Here is a 16,140-nt window from a genome sequence, read left to right as displayed (position 1 = left end):
AAAGATTAAAACTTTATTAGGGTTCTAAAAATTGATTGAACTTTATTAGAAAAATTAATAAGTTGATCAGGTTTATTAACAATCTAATATTTTCCAGATTGAATCTGTATTAAAAACAAGAATCACACAAACAAACCACTAAAATAAATTGAATCAAACGTAACCGTTTCACATAAGTTTATGAACCAAATCAAAGAAAACAAACCCTAATGTTGAAACTATAAAAGACTAGCCAGACATGGTGGTTAGAACAATCAATTCAAATATGAAATAAAACATCCAATATTTAAAACTTACGAAAATCAAACAAACTGTGATGTTCTATAAAAAATTCATCAAAGAGAAAATGCCACTTTTTCCTTGTGATTTCGAATGCCAGCCACCCACAAAAAAAATGGATTCCCTTCTTTTCTTTTTCCACTTTCAGCCGTCCAAAAACCAATCCCCCCCTTTTTTTCGTGATGATTGTTATTTTTTTTCTAGTCCATGACTCAATGTGCAGCCCATCGGTGTCATCAATTGGCCCAAACTTAGGAAGTTTATTTCAGCCCAATGTCATCTCCAGTTAGTTCATTTGATGAACAAATGAACTTCTTTTTATTCTTGCAATGATCAGGCCCTTGTAAATCATCCAACTAAAAATCCATATCCACTTTTACTTGAGCCCATACTTTATTTATTTCTTGAGTCTTTACGAGCCTTTTCACTATCTCTTGCCATTCCTTACAACCGCTCCAATCTCCATGCCTACAAAATCATTAAAACGTCCAAAGTAGATTCCGTTCCACAAAAACGCGTATTTCCCAAAACAATGCAATATCTATAGTATAAATGCCTAAAATGCCATTAAATATGCACGCTAAAATGTGGTAAAATATGCCTAAAAATGCAACTAACAAATCTCCCCAAGCTTAAACCTTTCCTTGTCCTCAAGGAAGTCAAGAACAAGAATAAACCGAGAAGTAGACACGAAAAATAATACACATATGCATGCTCACTATTAATTTTTTTCAACCCGCTTCTTTTATTCCAGAAAATAAACTTGTAATGAGATCATATCTAACAATATCAACTCCTATTACATTCGTTCGAACCCGGGAAATACTTACACGTGTAACCGCGATTGTTGATATTTTGTGTCCCTTTAAACTCAAACCCGCTTAATCACGACCAAATGTTTTCTGCTTAATAATATACAAATTTACCAACATGGTTCAATCGTCCCCACGCCCAACACCTATGGCAACATCTACCCAACCTCACGACTTTTTGAAGATATCCAAAATCACACTTGATGCGACCATGCATCCAAACCATGACACGATAGCTATTATCTTTTTTTTTCCGTTTTTCAAGGGGTCGGGACTTTTCTCCCTAATTTGCTCAAATATTTTTTTTTTTTATTTCAACTTTTTTTTTCAAATTTTTGGCATACATTGTGCTCTTTTACCCCTTCCTTTTTCTCTTTTTTTTTTTTTTTTTTAACTATAATAACCTATGAGGTCAATTTTTCACCTCTTTGAGGTCAATTTTTCACCTCTTTATTACGGAGGTGTCATGATATGGAGAACATGGTGTGTGATAGAGGATATGCAACTCAACCGATTTTTGGTCGGGATCAATCTTTGACCACAAGCATTAAGATGGGAAACTAAACACATATATTCAATTAAGGTTATTGCATACAACATTGGCGTTCCTAAGTTAGGGCCGAGCCTATCAACATATCCCGAATTATCTATGTTTTCTTCCCCAAAGTTACCATTTCACGCATAAGCTTCGACATGCCAGAAATCATATCATTTCTCATTTTTCACAAACCATTTTCAGCGGAACAGAAACGGGTTTTTTTTTTTTTTTTATTTTATTTTTTTTTTTTTTGAATTTTTTTATGCACGTATATACACCCTAAATGCAATGAACATGAAAAATGCAACTATTTACAAACTAAGTAATGCATGCTATGATGAAAACATAAAAATTACCTCTAATCTCCCCAAGCTTAAGATGTAGCATCGTCCTCGAGGCTCGGAGAAATATGTGGAAGGCATCTACAAAGGCGGCGTGGGTGGTGGAGATCCAAGTCGCTCTATGTGGTCACGGAGAGAGACGGTGGTGCGGCCCATCTCACGCTGATGAGCATACATGAGACGAAGCATCGCTCGCTGATCAGTAAGCTCACCACGAAGGTGAACCACTTCAGCCCGTAAGCTGGTGAGCTCCGTATCGACAGTGTTGAATCGAGCCATATACTCATTTTGGTCTTGAGCATCATCCCCAGTATCAGCATCCTCGGAATCGACATCTGCTTCAGAATCAATATCTTCAAAATCAAGTGTCCAATTTGTTTCTTCAACTGGGCTTTCTAAGGATAAAATGTCCTGATTTGATTCGGTGATATAGACAGTTCTCCTCGTGCCCTTTAACCAACGAATACCGGGGCCCCTTTCCGATAGCTCGAATAACTTCATTTTAGCTAATTGAACCATGTCTAGGTACTGATAACCTTTTAACTCGCCCATGTTTTGCGGAAACCGAAGATTTAAGGATTTATGGCGGCCCAAAATGGTGATCACAGACCCGCAACAAATTTTTCCTTTTGTTGCATTGGAAACTTGCAACAACTTGTGGCACAAATACTTCCCAAAATTGGGTCGTGAAGACTGCGGATGGATCATGCACCATAACAAATACAGCTCCTGTTGGGTGACATTTCCAGTGTCATGACGACTGTCGATGATGTTGGATAACAGTCTGTGCGTCACCCGTAACACTGGATGGATGATGTGCGTGGCCTTTAGTCTACCGGTGTCATACTTTTCCTCTTTCGTGATAGATCTCCAAAATGCCTTAGCCTGATAGTCAACATGAGTTGGATCATTAGGCCCGAAGGTTTCCGCGGTGGGAGCATCTATCATCCGGCAAATAGTATTCGTTGAAAGAACGCACGCCTTTTTAAACAAATGGAAGTGTAGTTCCTCCTCCTCGAGGTAAAGAGAACTCAGAAATTCAACGGTTGTGGGTGCGTAGCCAACATCAAACCATTCCAGTAACTTTACCCAACCGATGTTGTCAAACAATGTCTTCACACCTTCTAGCACACCAAGATCTTTCAGTGATTCTTCATGTGCGAACTTGGTGTTACATAAATCCCGCTCCTTAAGAATCGCCAGCTTCTCTTTTTCTTTAAGGGTTTGTGACTTTTCCTTCTCATTTTTACCTCTAGGAGACGAGGCGTGACTTGAAGACTTTTTGTTTGCACGCTTTGCGGGTGGCAATGGCGAAGCGGTTTCGCCATGTCGTTTCTTCGTCCGCATATCAACAACCTGGTATCACAACAATAAACCATCAGTTAGATTATTATTCAATATATAAGATCATAAGGATGGTTTATGAGCAATAATCATGGATATCACCATTACCAAGCAACATACCTGGTATGCCCACGAATCAAGTAACTTACCTCAGAATGGTTGTGATATGCAGTTCTAATTCACTAAACTCAAAATATATACCATCAAGTAGAACAAAAAGCAATATATGACCACTTCAGATGCTATTTTAACTCATTCAAATTAATGCAATTTGTTCACCGATATCAAATCGAACCAAGTTCCTTTCCATGATGTAATTATAATTTATTCAAGACCAATAATAACAAAAATTATGAAATTATAATCTATTCAAGATCACTTTCAATTCCATGGAACTGTTTGGGTTTGGTAACAGTGTTCCGTCTTAAATCGGTATCGGGGTTAGCCGGATCGCTGAGGATCTAGGTCGGTTCGGGTGCATTGTCGATCGGTGTCTCTGGACATCGGTAGAGAAAAAGAAAGAAGAGACAGAGACTTACTTGATGGCGGTGACGTAGAAGGGTGATACAGGTGACCGACGACGGCAGTCGTTCGACTGTGGTGGGTTGCCGGTTCAGGCGGCAGCCGGCGGTTGAAGACGGTGGTGCGGTATGACCGGCGTCGGATGGAGGGGTGTGGTTGTGGTTGGAGGCTGTCGTGTGAGAGGAGGAAAAGATGGGGTGATGTTAGGGTTGCTGATGTATTGAGGGAGCAGGGGAGGCAATTTTGGAGATGAAGATACTGGCTCATGGTTGAGAGAAAAGAGGAAACGATTTGTTTTGTTTTATCCTTTGGGTTTTTTATTATTATTATAATTATTATATTTTAGCTTGAAAGTTGACATCCACCCTCTTTGTTCACAGAATGTTCACCCGGCCGGGTGAGATTTTGACACGCCCGTGTCAAGGTTCTGAATAAGTTTAGTAAATTTTAACACGGCCGGGTCACTTTTTGTAGAATTTTTGACACGGCCGGGTCACGGTTCTGAATTAAAAACTATCTTTCACATGACCGGGCCATTTTTATAAGGAAATTCAACACGGCCGGGTTAACCTTCAAGCTAAATCTATATTTTTTTTTTTTTTGTTTTTTTTTCTTTTTTTTTTTTTGTTTTTTTTTTTCAATGCAAAATGATACGAAACCACGGGTTGCCTCCCGCGAAGCGCCTTTCTTTCTCGTCTTTGGCTAGACTTAGAACGTGTTTAATCTTTGTAATCCACGCATTCCAACTCCACCGTGGAATCATGTTCGTGTTGGAATGCTTCATAAAACACTTTCAAGCGGTGCCCATTCACCTTGAACGTTTTTCCTGTTTTTTCACTTGTAATCTCTACTGCACCATGAGGAAAAACATTAGTAACCACAAACGGCCCGACCCAACGGGACCGTAGTTTACCAGGAAATAGTTTGAGTTTAGAAGAGAATAGCAATACCTTTTGACCCACAATAAAAGTTTTTCGTGTATTTACCTTGTCATGGAAAGCTTTTGTCTTTTCTTTATAAATTCGGGAATTCTCGTAAGCCTCATTACGAATTTCTTCTAACTCTTGAATTTGTAGCTTACGATGAACACCAGCTTCGTCAATCTTCAAGTTGAATTGCTTAATGGCCCAAAAAGCCTTATGCTCTAATTCAACAGGAAGATGACAAGCTTTCCCAAATACGAGACGAAAAGGTGACATACCTATCGGGGTTTTGTAGGCGGTGCGATACGCCCACAATGCATCATCCAATCGTAAACTCCAATCTTTCCGGTTTGGGTTAACTGTCTTTTCAAGGATTGACTTTATTTCCCGGTTGGAAATCTCAGCTTGTCCATTCGTTTGTGGGTGGTATGCCGTCGATACTCGATGTGCAACCCCATATTTCTTGAAAAGTGCTTCGATTGTTCTATTGCAGAAGTGCGACCCTCTATCGCTTATGAATGCCTTTGGTGTTCCAAATCTGCTAAAGATGTTAGCCTTTATAAACCCTGACACAACTTTAGAATCATTAGTCCTTGTGGCTTTCGCCTCCACCCATTTGGAGACATAGTCCACCGCCAAGAGAATATAAACATTACCAAAAGACGATGGGAATGGACCCATAAAATCGATGCCCCATACATCGAAAATCTCACACACCAAGATGGGTGTGAGGGGCATCTGATCTCTAGAACTCAAATTACCGGTCTTCTGACATCGTTCACAAGATTTGCAAAACATGTATGAATCAAGAAATATAGTTGGCCAAAAGAAACCGGATTCAAGTACCTTATGCGCTGTACGTTTAGGACCAAAGTGCCCTCCACAAGCTTGTGAGTGGCAAAAATCTAAAATAGAAGGTACCTCACTTTTATCAACGCATCTTCTGATGACTTGGTCGGCACAGTATTTCCACAAGTATGGCTCGTCCCAAACATATCGTCTTGCTTCCTTCTTTATCTTGTCTTTTTGAGCACGGGAAAGTTCGAAAGGAAAAGTGTTTGTTACCAAGTAATTGACGATATCCGCATACCAAGGAGTTGTTACTTCAGCAGCAAACAAATGCTCATCTGGAAATGAGTCATTCAAAGGCATTGGCTCTTCGTTGTTGATGATCCTACTCAAGTGATCTGCCACAAGATTTTGCTTTCCACTTTTGTCTCTAATCTCCAAATCGAACTCTTGGAGTAAAAGCACCCACCGAATGAGTCTCGGTTTTGCGTCCTTCTTTGTCATAAGATATCTCAAAGCTGCATGATCAGAATAAACAATTACTTTAGTGCCCAATAAATATTGTCTAAATTTTTCTAAAGCAAAAACAATGGCTAAGAGCTCTTTTTCTGTTGTCGAGTAGTTGCTTTGAGCATGATCCAAGGTCTTCGAAGCATAGTAGATCACATGTGGGACTCGATCCTTCCTTTGACCCAACACCGCTCCTACCGCATGATTGCTTGCATCACACATGATCTCGAATGGTAGACTCCAATCCGGTGGTTGGATTATGGGTGCGGTGACTAACAGATTCTTCAAAGTGTCAAAGGCTTGCTTGCATGCTTCGGAGAAAACGAATTCGACATCTTTTTGTAAGAGCTCGCACATTGGTCGAGTTATCTTGGAAAAGTCCTTGATAAATCTTCGGTAGAATCCTGCATGACCAAGAAAAGAACGTACCTCGCGGACACTATTAGGATAAGGTAGAGATTTAATTATGTCAATTTTCGCTTTATCTACCTCAAGCCCTTTTGAAGAGACAACATGACCTAAAATGATGCCTTGATCAACCATAAAATGACATTTTTCATAATTCAAAACAAGGTTGGTTTCAATACATCTTTCCAAAATTTTAGTCAAATTTCTCAAACATTCATCAAAAGAATTTCCATAAACCGTGAAATCATCCATAAACACTTCAATTATTTCCTCCACATAATCTGAAAAAATGCTTACCATACACCTTTGAAAGGTGGCGGGAGCATTGCAAAGTCCAAAAGGCATACGCCGGTATGCAAACGTGCCAAAGGGGCACGTAAATGTAGTTTTTTCTTGGTCTTCCGGCGCGACGGGTATTTGATGAAAACCGGAATACCCGTCCAAGCAACAATAATGAGTCTTTCCCGCTAACCTTTCTAACATTTGGTCAATAAAGGGAAGCGGGAAATGGTCCTTGCGGGTCGAGGCATTAAGTTTTCTATAGTCTATGCACACCCTCCACCCGTTTTGTACACGGGTGGGGACCAACTCACCTTGTTCGTTTTCAGTCACGGTGATACCTGTTTTCTTTGGCACAACTTGTATGGGGCTTACCCATTTGCTATCAGAAATTGGATAGATCATACCTGCATTCAACAACTTCAAGATCTCTTTCTTCACTACCTCCATCATAGGAGGATTCAACCTTCTTTGTGCTTCCCGTGTTGGCTTATAATCGTCCTCCATGAGGATTTTGTGCATACAAAGTGATGGGCTCAAACCTTTTATGTCGGCAATAGTCCACCCAATTGCTTCCTTATAGCGTTTGAGTGTGTTGACTAACTCCTTTTCTTGCCCGCTCGTCAACTTGTTGGATATGATTACCGGTAATGTATCCTTCTCCCCAAGATACACATATTTAAGGTGATCGGGGAGGGTCTTCAACTCTAACTCCGGTGCCTGCACAACAGATGGAAGAAGTTTCTGGTTAGTAGTAGGTAATTGTGTTTTTGGAGCTTCATACCTGGTTTTCTTTTGTGCATCCATAAACGCTACTACTTCCATCAAATCCTCCCCAAGCTTGAACTTTTCAGTAAGTTCTTTTGCTGCAGCTTCATCAATGCTTCTATTTAACACTAACGCTAGAACATCGTGGTTAGATAACTCAAAACAATCATCAGATAAAGGTTCAATAACATCTAACCAATTCAAAGATGAAACATCACTTGGGTAACGCATAGCATCATATATATATTAAAATTGATAACTTCTCCGTCAAATTCCATTGATAGGGTGCCACTATAAACATCAATTTTTGTTTTTGCAGTTTTCAAAAATGGCCTCCCTAACAAAATGGAGCTTGAGTGTGGAGAATCATCATCCTCCATATCCAACACATAAAAATCAGCCGGGAATACCAATTCATTCACTTGGACCAAAACATCCTCTAATACACCTTTTGGGTATACTAAGGATCGATCGGCCAATTGAATGACCACCCCGGTCCTTTTTAACGGTCCTACATTAAGTGTTTTGAAAATAGAATTTGGTAGGACGTTAATAGAGGCTCCAAGGTCGAGCATGGCTCGTGGTATGTTAAGATTTCCCAATTTACAAGGAACCGTGAAAACACCCGGATCCTTGCACTTTTGTGGTAGTCTTTTTTGTAAAACGGCCGATATGTTTTCACCTACCTTGACAGTTTCATTACCTTTTAGCTTTTTCTTTGAGGTGCACAGTTCCTTTAAGAATTTTGCATATCGTGGAACCTGTTTAATAGCATCAAGAAGGGGAATGTTTACCTCTACCTTCCGAAAGGTCTCCATGATTTCCTGTTCCTCTCTTTGCTTTTGTGTGCTTCTTAGTCTTGAGGGGAATGGAGGAGGAGTGGTGAACTTTGCCTTGACTTCATCTGATTTTAGAGCCTCGGGTTTCTCCGTATCTTTCTTCTCAACAACGATCTCTTCTTCCTCTTCTTGCATTGTCGGACCATCATAACTCTTCCCGCTTCTCAAGGTAACAGCACAAGCATTGTGCTTAGGATTTGCCTCGGTTTGTGGAGGCAGTTTACCTTGAGACTCTATCTTACTCACCGAGGTGGCGAGTTGAGCCATTTGTTGTTCCAGATTCTTTATGCTAGCTTTTGTCTCTTGTTGGAACGTATGTGTGCTGGTTGCCAAACTTTTCACAATATCTTCTAAAGACATTCCCGAGCTGCTCGTTTGTTGTTGGGCGGGTTGCTGTTGTCGAGGTTGAAAGTTTTGTGGTTGTTGATTACCTTGGAAGGTTGGGCGTTGTTGATATTGTTGAGGCCTTTGCTGGAAATTCATGTTGGGAGGATGTCCCCAATTTTGATTGCCTCGAGGTTGTTCATATTGTCTTGAATTTTGCCCCGGATAACCTCCAAGTGCTTGTGCTTGTTCAACATCATCTTGCAGTGTGGGACACATATCAGTGGGGTGTCCATATTGTAGGCAAATCCCACAAGCTCGGGCTTGTGGCTCAGCACTCTTGTCCTTGGTAAGTTGCATGACTGCTTTGGTTAACTCAGCTAGCTGGGTTTCGATGTGAGGAGTGCTCACTTCCTTAACTGCTCGTGGGACATCCATGTACCACTCTTCATCCTGTGCTGAGTGCTTGGTGTCTTCAGCTATGGAGGTAATCAAGGCTCTAATTTGGGTAGGTGTTTTGTCGAGTAGAGCCCCTCCACTAGATGCATTTATCAAGCGTCTCTCCATTGGTGCCAATCCTTCACAAAAGTATTGAAGGAGTTGGTGATCAGTTATGCCGTGTTGTGGGCAACGAGCACACAACTTTTTAAACCTGTCCCAATAAGTGTGCAAGGCTTCTCTTTTGAGTTGCTTGATTCCGATGATCTCCTTGCGTAGGATTGAAGCTTTAACTTCTGGGAAGTATTTGTCTAGAAACAGCTTTGCAAGTTCGTTCCAAGTAGTTACCGACCCCGGTGGTAGGTAATATAGCCATTCTTTTGCTGAGTCTTGAAGAGCAAAGGGGAATGCCCTTAGCTTGATTTGGTCTTCCGTGACGTTATGTGGCTTCATACCGGAGCACACAACGTGAAACTCTTTGAGGAACTTGTGTGGGTCTTCATTCTCTAGCCCGCGGAAAAGTGGTAATAGGTGAATGAGTCCGGATTTCAGCTCAAAGTTTTCCACAGTAGGGTAGTTAATGCAAAGGGGCTGTTGTGGGACATCACGAGTCGCCCACTGTCTAAGGGTTTGTTCATTTGCCATTGTAACTGCGGGAAATTGTGGTTTAGGTGAGTTTGGTTCTTGGTGGGTATGGGTAGGTGAGTGTGGTGGAGTGATGGGTGTTTCTTGATGGGATTGTGATTCCGTTTCGGTTTCTGATTCACTTGACAAGAGTATGTCTTGCCAAATGTTGGTGATCGGAGGTGAAGATATAGAGGATGAGGAGCTTGCTAACTTCTTTCGTTGTTTCGCTTGCTTCCTTAATCTCTTTGCTGTTTTCTCGATCTCCGGGTCAATCTCGAGTGGTGTACCTGTACGCAAAGATCTTGGCATAAAACGATTAAATTTGCCGTATCCCCGGCAACGGCGCCAATTTGTTGGGTGTCGAATCCAGCAAATAAAATAAAATAAAATAAACCTACTTGACACACTAAATAGTATGAGTGGAAGTCAGGTTCGTGTCCACAGGGATACAGATTAATTAATTGATTATGCCAAAAAACGTTTTAGACACAGATACGGTTGTTTTGAAAAGGGGGTTTTTATTTAACTAAATGTAAAAACAATTTATAATTTTTAGATTAAAAAGAAAAGCTAATTAAAGTGGTTGTGGAAATTCAGATGTTAAAAACTAATTTCAACACCAGGGCAATTTCTTGATTCGGTTCGACTTACGATCATTAACGGTCACGGTGCAATGATCCTTTTTAAATAGTAGTTTGTATCGACCCTAGACGTCACGCAGTTCGGACATCCACTCTATCTAATGTCTAACCAAGCGCAGTTCGTTGATTAGAGCCAACCCGCTACTCTAAGCTCACGCCGTTCGGATTTTAGCGTGCGGGTTGCGGGATAGAAGTATCGATTATAATCAAACACACACGCCGTTCGGAGTGCCTAATTATATTGTATGATTCTATAATAATTTTGGGTTCATAGACAAACTCAAAATATTATTTGTTCCTTGTATCAAAGATTAAAACTTTATTAGGGTTCTAAAAATTGATTGAACTTTATTAGAAAAATTAATAAGTTGATCAGGTTTATTAACAATCTAATATTTTCCAGATTGAATCTGTATTAAAAACAAGAATCACACAAACAAACCACTAAAATAAATTGAATCAAACGTAACCGTTTCACATAAGTTTATGAACCAAATCAAAGAAAACAAACCCTAATGTTGAAACTATAAAAGACTAGCCAGACATGGTGGTTAGAACAATCAATTCAAATATGAAATAAAACATCCAATATTTAAAACTTACGAAAATCAAACAAACTGTGATGTTCTATAAAAAATTCATCAAAGAGAAAATGCCACTTTTTCCTTGTGATTTCGAATGCCAGCCACCCACAAAAAAAATGGATTCCCTTCTTTTCTTTTTCCACTTTCAGCCGTCCAAAAACCAATCCCCCCCTTTTTTTCGTGATGATTGTTATTTTTTTTCTAGTCCATGACTCAATGTGCAGCCCATCGGTGTCATCAATTGGCCCAAACTTAGGAAGTTTATTTCAGCCCAATGTCATCTCCAGTTAGTTCATTTGATGAACAAATGAACTTCTTTTTATTCTTGCAATGATCAGGCCCTTGTAAATCATCCAACTAAAAATCCATATCCACTTTTACTTGAGCCCATACTTTATTTATTTCTTGAGTCTTTACGAGCCTTTTCACTATCTCTTGCCATTCCTTACAACCGCTCCAATCTCCATGCCTACAAAATCATTAAAACGTCCAAAGTAGATTCCGTTCCACAAAAACGCGTATTTCCCAAAACAATGCAATATCTATAGTATAAATGCCTAAAATGCCATTAAATATGCACGCTAAAATGTGGTAAAATATGCCTAAAAATGCAACTAACACTTAGTAACCACCTGGTCTTAGAGATTACGACAGAAAGTGAAGAAGAATACCATGATGCACATGATTACATGTCGAACCCATCAGAAGACGAAGACACAAAAGAAGAAATAAAACAAGCCGATGAACAAGTGGAAACTGGCCAATAGTACGTTTTTTATGAAAAAAATGTTTTTTCCATCAACCCTAAACACACACACGATGTTATCAGCTAAAGCAAAACCTAAACTTCTTCTTTTCAACAATTTGGTCTAATCAGTTTTCTAGGTATGTAATAAAAGAATTATATTGTTTTTCTATTTATTTTGAAGTTTTAGATGTATCAGATGTTTATATTCCTCTTTCATACAGATGGTTTCTTGGCCTTGCTTACTGTGGAATTCTCCAATGCGTTCAACACGGTCGACCGCACAACCTTCCTCAAAGAGGTTCATCGGCATTGCCCGTCAATTTATCAGTGGGTCCAATTCCTTTACGTCCAGCCTGCTCGGTTGTATTTGGTAATGAGTGTATTGGGGCTCGAGTGCAACAAGGGGATCCCTTGGGGCCCTTCTCTTTGCCCTTGCCTTACACCCCCTCATTCTCAGGGTACAGGACCACTGTAACCTCCCGTTTCATGCTTGATACTTGGACGATGGATGATTATCGGCAACGCGACTGAGGTTTCTAGGGCCTTAGACATCATCAACAAGGAGGGGCCATCTTTAGGGCTTTACCTCAACATTAAGAAAATAGAGGTTTTTTTGCCGAAAGATGGGCGGAAAGTTTAGGACAGGCTTTCCTCAAGAGGGATTGGCATATCAGAGAGGGGGGTTAAGCTCCTTGATGGAGCTGTTAGCTGTGACCCTAGCTTTATTGGGGAGTTGGCAGAGCGGCGGGCCTCGGGGGCGGTTGACCTTATGAAACTCTTGCGCTGCCTTAGGGACCCCCAATGTGAACTCCTTTCTGCTAAGGTCAGGCATGGGGTTGCTAAGTTACTTTTTGGGTTGCGAACTTGTCAACCCCATTTGATGGTAGATGCGGCATCTCGATTCGATGATGGCCTCCGGAAGGCTATAAAAGACACAGTCGTGGGTGGTGGCCCCTTCTTTGGTGACCTCCAACGGCGTCTGGCATCTATGCCAATGCGTCTAGGTGGTCTGGGCCTCCTCTCAGCTCGAGATGTTGAGGTTTATGCCTTTGTGGCGTCCAAAGCTCAATCTTGGGAACTACAGGATCATGTCTTTCGAAACATTGGGGTTGTCGGGCTCGACCGGGACTATGTGCAGGCGATCGAACGCTTAAATGTCTCTTTCCCAGACTTTGATATCGGCGGTTTCTCTAACAAGGACACGGCCCCCTCGAAGCCACAAAAAAAATTTGGCGAATGCTCTTTTTAGCAAAATCGCTCAAAGTCTAGGAGAAATTTTTGATTTGTCATCTCGCCAGAAAACGGTGTTGTGAAGAGAACCAACATGTTTTTGTCCCTTTTGTCTTTAACACATTTGGCTCCCCTAGCGCTAGAAGCTATCCAATTCCTAATCAGGGTCCAACGGGTCATCCACAACAATTGTTCAGCCCCAAGGGGGCAGGGTTTTGTCCTTAGTAGATTAGGGTTTGCAATTCAGAAAGGGGTGGCGGAGCAGCTTGTTGCCCGTCTACCTTCTGTTTTGATGTAACTTGGCAAGTATCAATGAAAATGTTAAATTGTTAAAAAAAATTACTAAACATTTGATATTTTATGTTTAAGTTTAGGTTTTATTTATTAAACATTTGATATTTTATATTTAAGTTTTTTTCTTGATAAGTTGATATCAAATAAGTTCCTTTTTAAAAGAGTAAATTGCTAAAACCGTCTAAGGTTTAGGCATGTTTGTCAGTTTCATTTAAAATGACTTTTTGGTGTCAAACAGCCCTTCACCTTTGGCATTTTTTTGTCATTTTATTCAAACCACTAACTTAATTTACTTTTTATGTTAAGTTGAAGGATATTTGGATGGAACTAGCAAATATAAAACCCCGGGAACGATTTTGGGAATTTACACATGTTTCTAACCTAATAATAAATAGAAAACAAATTAAAATTTTAATAAGTAAATATAGAGTTGAATGCATGGTTGGTCCCTGTGGTTTGCAAATATTGCAGACTTGGTCTCAATGCTTCAATAATTACAGTTAATCTAACCTATGTTAAGTTTCTCGGTTAATCTATAATAAGACAATGTTTACACCAGTCAAGAGCTACGAGAAGCATCAATTTCAAATCATATTCAAGGATGTTTGTTCCGGTGGTGGACAAGAGTGATGGGTTTCATGGTAGTAGTTTGGTGAGTATAGTGGTGGTTGCAGAGGTGTGGAGTGATGGTGATGGTTGTAGTTTGGGTTGAAGACGGTGGTTAGTGGTGGAGCTGCTGTTGTTTGGTGGTGACGAGATGATTATGGGTGGTTATAGGCGGTTGTGGTACGCCAATGATGGTCGAAGTGGTGGTGGTTGTGACACTTCGGGTTTTCCCGAACAACTTTATTGTATAATACAACTATGAGAAATTATTAATTAATATAGTTATGTTTGCGTTATGTGCATTATGTGTATTATGTGAGCTAATATAAATATGTGCAATACCCATCACCGACACCGGAACCCAACAACCGACGCCGGCGGCTGCAGCTGTGGTGGAGGGGGGACGCCGGCAGTTGCAGCTTGGGTAGAGAAGGGAAGTGGTTGTTGTGTGGGAGCGACGGATGAGGTGGAGGTGACGAAGATGTGGTGGTGGTGGCGGAGGAGGTGGAGGTGTAAGCTGGGCGACGAGGCAGCAGGTGGTTGTCGGAGGAGGTGGAGGTGGAGGTGGAGGTGGTGGCAGAGGAGGTGGAGGTGACGGCTGGGAGGAGGAGAGGGGTGGAGGAGAGGTGCTAGATTTGATAAGAGATGTCTGTGTTTTGAGATTAGGAAAGAAGAAGAGGTTAGAAGGGTTGGAAGAGGTGGGAAGATATTGGACCATGTCTGCGTGGGGAAGAGGACACACAGAGGTTTGAAGACATTTTTTAATGAAATGTCTTCTAAAAAACAAACGGTCTGCAGAGCTAAACGTCTGCGCGTGGTTTGCGCGGCGCAGACATAAGAGGCCAGAAGAGGTTTTTCTGAAAAAACAAACACCACCTTAGTCCCTAGTCCTAAAACTCCGTCGTACTTCCTTTCGCTAGCCTTTCGATCCTGAAAAAACATTAAATAGTTAGTAACCAAGGAAGATTTAAGAATTATAAAACGATATTTTTATTAGGATCAAGTTGCAAACGCACACATACACACACAAATAAACTACAAAGAAGTAAATACACAAGGATTTACATGGTTCAGTCTAAGGTGACCTGCGTTCATGGACTGCAACCGGTATATAATATTATTGTTCTCTACTTTCATGATGATGAATTACAAGTGCAAGATCATCTATTTATAATTACATATTAGTGTTTATTGTTTATTCTCCAAGAAAACTAGTAAATGAGCTATAATAAATCAAATGGGTCAAGTGATCTTTGACCTAATTAGTCTGCCACTTTTGTGTGTTCTAAAGTTGGCCCAATTAACTAATTAAGCATCTGTAAACCCAACAATATAATTACTTTAAGCAATAAACCCAACAATTTTGAAATAATGTATAATTGAAATTACATATAATTACTTTAAGTAATAAACATCCACTTTCTGAATTTAGAAATATGATATATTTTATTACTATTGCTTTTTAATCATTTTTCAAAAAATTAAGAAAGAGTATACGAATAACTGAATTAAAAGAAACAGGAAAAATAACCTTAAACTCACATACTATGTGGCGCAATCACTTACGTATTTATTAGAAGTAGATTATATTATTCAACGCTAGCTCCTAAAAATTACAAATTGTTGAACTTGACGTGATTGTAAAATCCACGGAGGGGCTTGTGTTTGGTTTTGAATGTATCAACTCTTTGATCGTGCATTTTAATTTTGCTGATTTTTTTATGTATAAATAGATACCGAGGGGGAGCCAGGCAGCTAGCCCAATGAGGGCTCTCTTATATAAAGGAGTAAATTACACGTTTCGCCCTTATTGCATATACTCGTTGAATGTTGGGTTCTTTACTAATGTTTACCAAAGTACACTAGACATCCTTAATGTAATTGGTTTGTTATAAATTACATCATTTACACTAACCGACGTTAGTTTTTTAGGTAATCCATGTTAAATGACGGATATGTCCTTCTTAGTAAAGAACCAAGATACAATTTGAGGGTTAGTGAAATCAAATTGAGAAATCGTGAACCAAGGTACACCGATTACTTGATTTCAGGGTTTTTTTTTTTTTTTTTGTGTTTTGAGGGGCCGGTCTTTGTGAATTAAAGAACGACATATCAGTCATTTAAGGGGTAGCGGCGCAGCTTGTTGCCCGTTTACCAACTATCACGATGTAAATTCGTCTTATATATTAATAAGCTTACTTGTTTATTCAAGATTTACAGGGATTCAACTGAAATTTTTAACATCATTTAGCGTGAAGGACGTAATTTGTAACACACTGACTATGTTAACCCAAGT

The 16,140-nt window shown here is 40.0% G+C and overlaps 1 protein-coding gene across 1 annotated transcript; it reads right to left on the bottom strand.

Moving 5' to 3' along the window:
- Window positions 1-127: 127 nt before the first annotated feature.
- On the bottom strand, window positions 128-4,141 carry LOC110940121. Its single transcript, XM_022181680.2, has 2 exons — window positions 3,854-4,141; window positions 128-3,326 (listed from the first exon to the last, which is right to left on the bottom strand). Exon 2 carries the CDS (start codon window positions 3,315-3,317, stop codon window positions 2,052-2,054), a length of 1,266 nt encoding a protein of 421 aa, XP_022037372.1. The 5' UTR covers window positions 3,318-3,326; window positions 3,854-4,141; the 3' UTR covers window positions 128-2,051.
- Between the last annotated feature and the right edge of the window lie 11,999 nt (window positions 4,142-16,140).

This window comes from Helianthus annuus, chromosome 5 (genome assembly GCF_002127325.2).
Source record: "Helianthus annuus cultivar XRQ/B chromosome 5, HanXRQr2.0-SUNRISE, whole genome shotgun sequence".
In the NCBI taxonomy this organism is placed as follows: Eukaryota; Viridiplantae; Streptophyta; class Magnoliopsida; order Asterales; family Asteraceae; genus Helianthus; species Helianthus annuus.
Note: the sequence above shows the minus strand (reverse complement) of the source record. Positions and strands in the feature narration are given on the sequence as shown.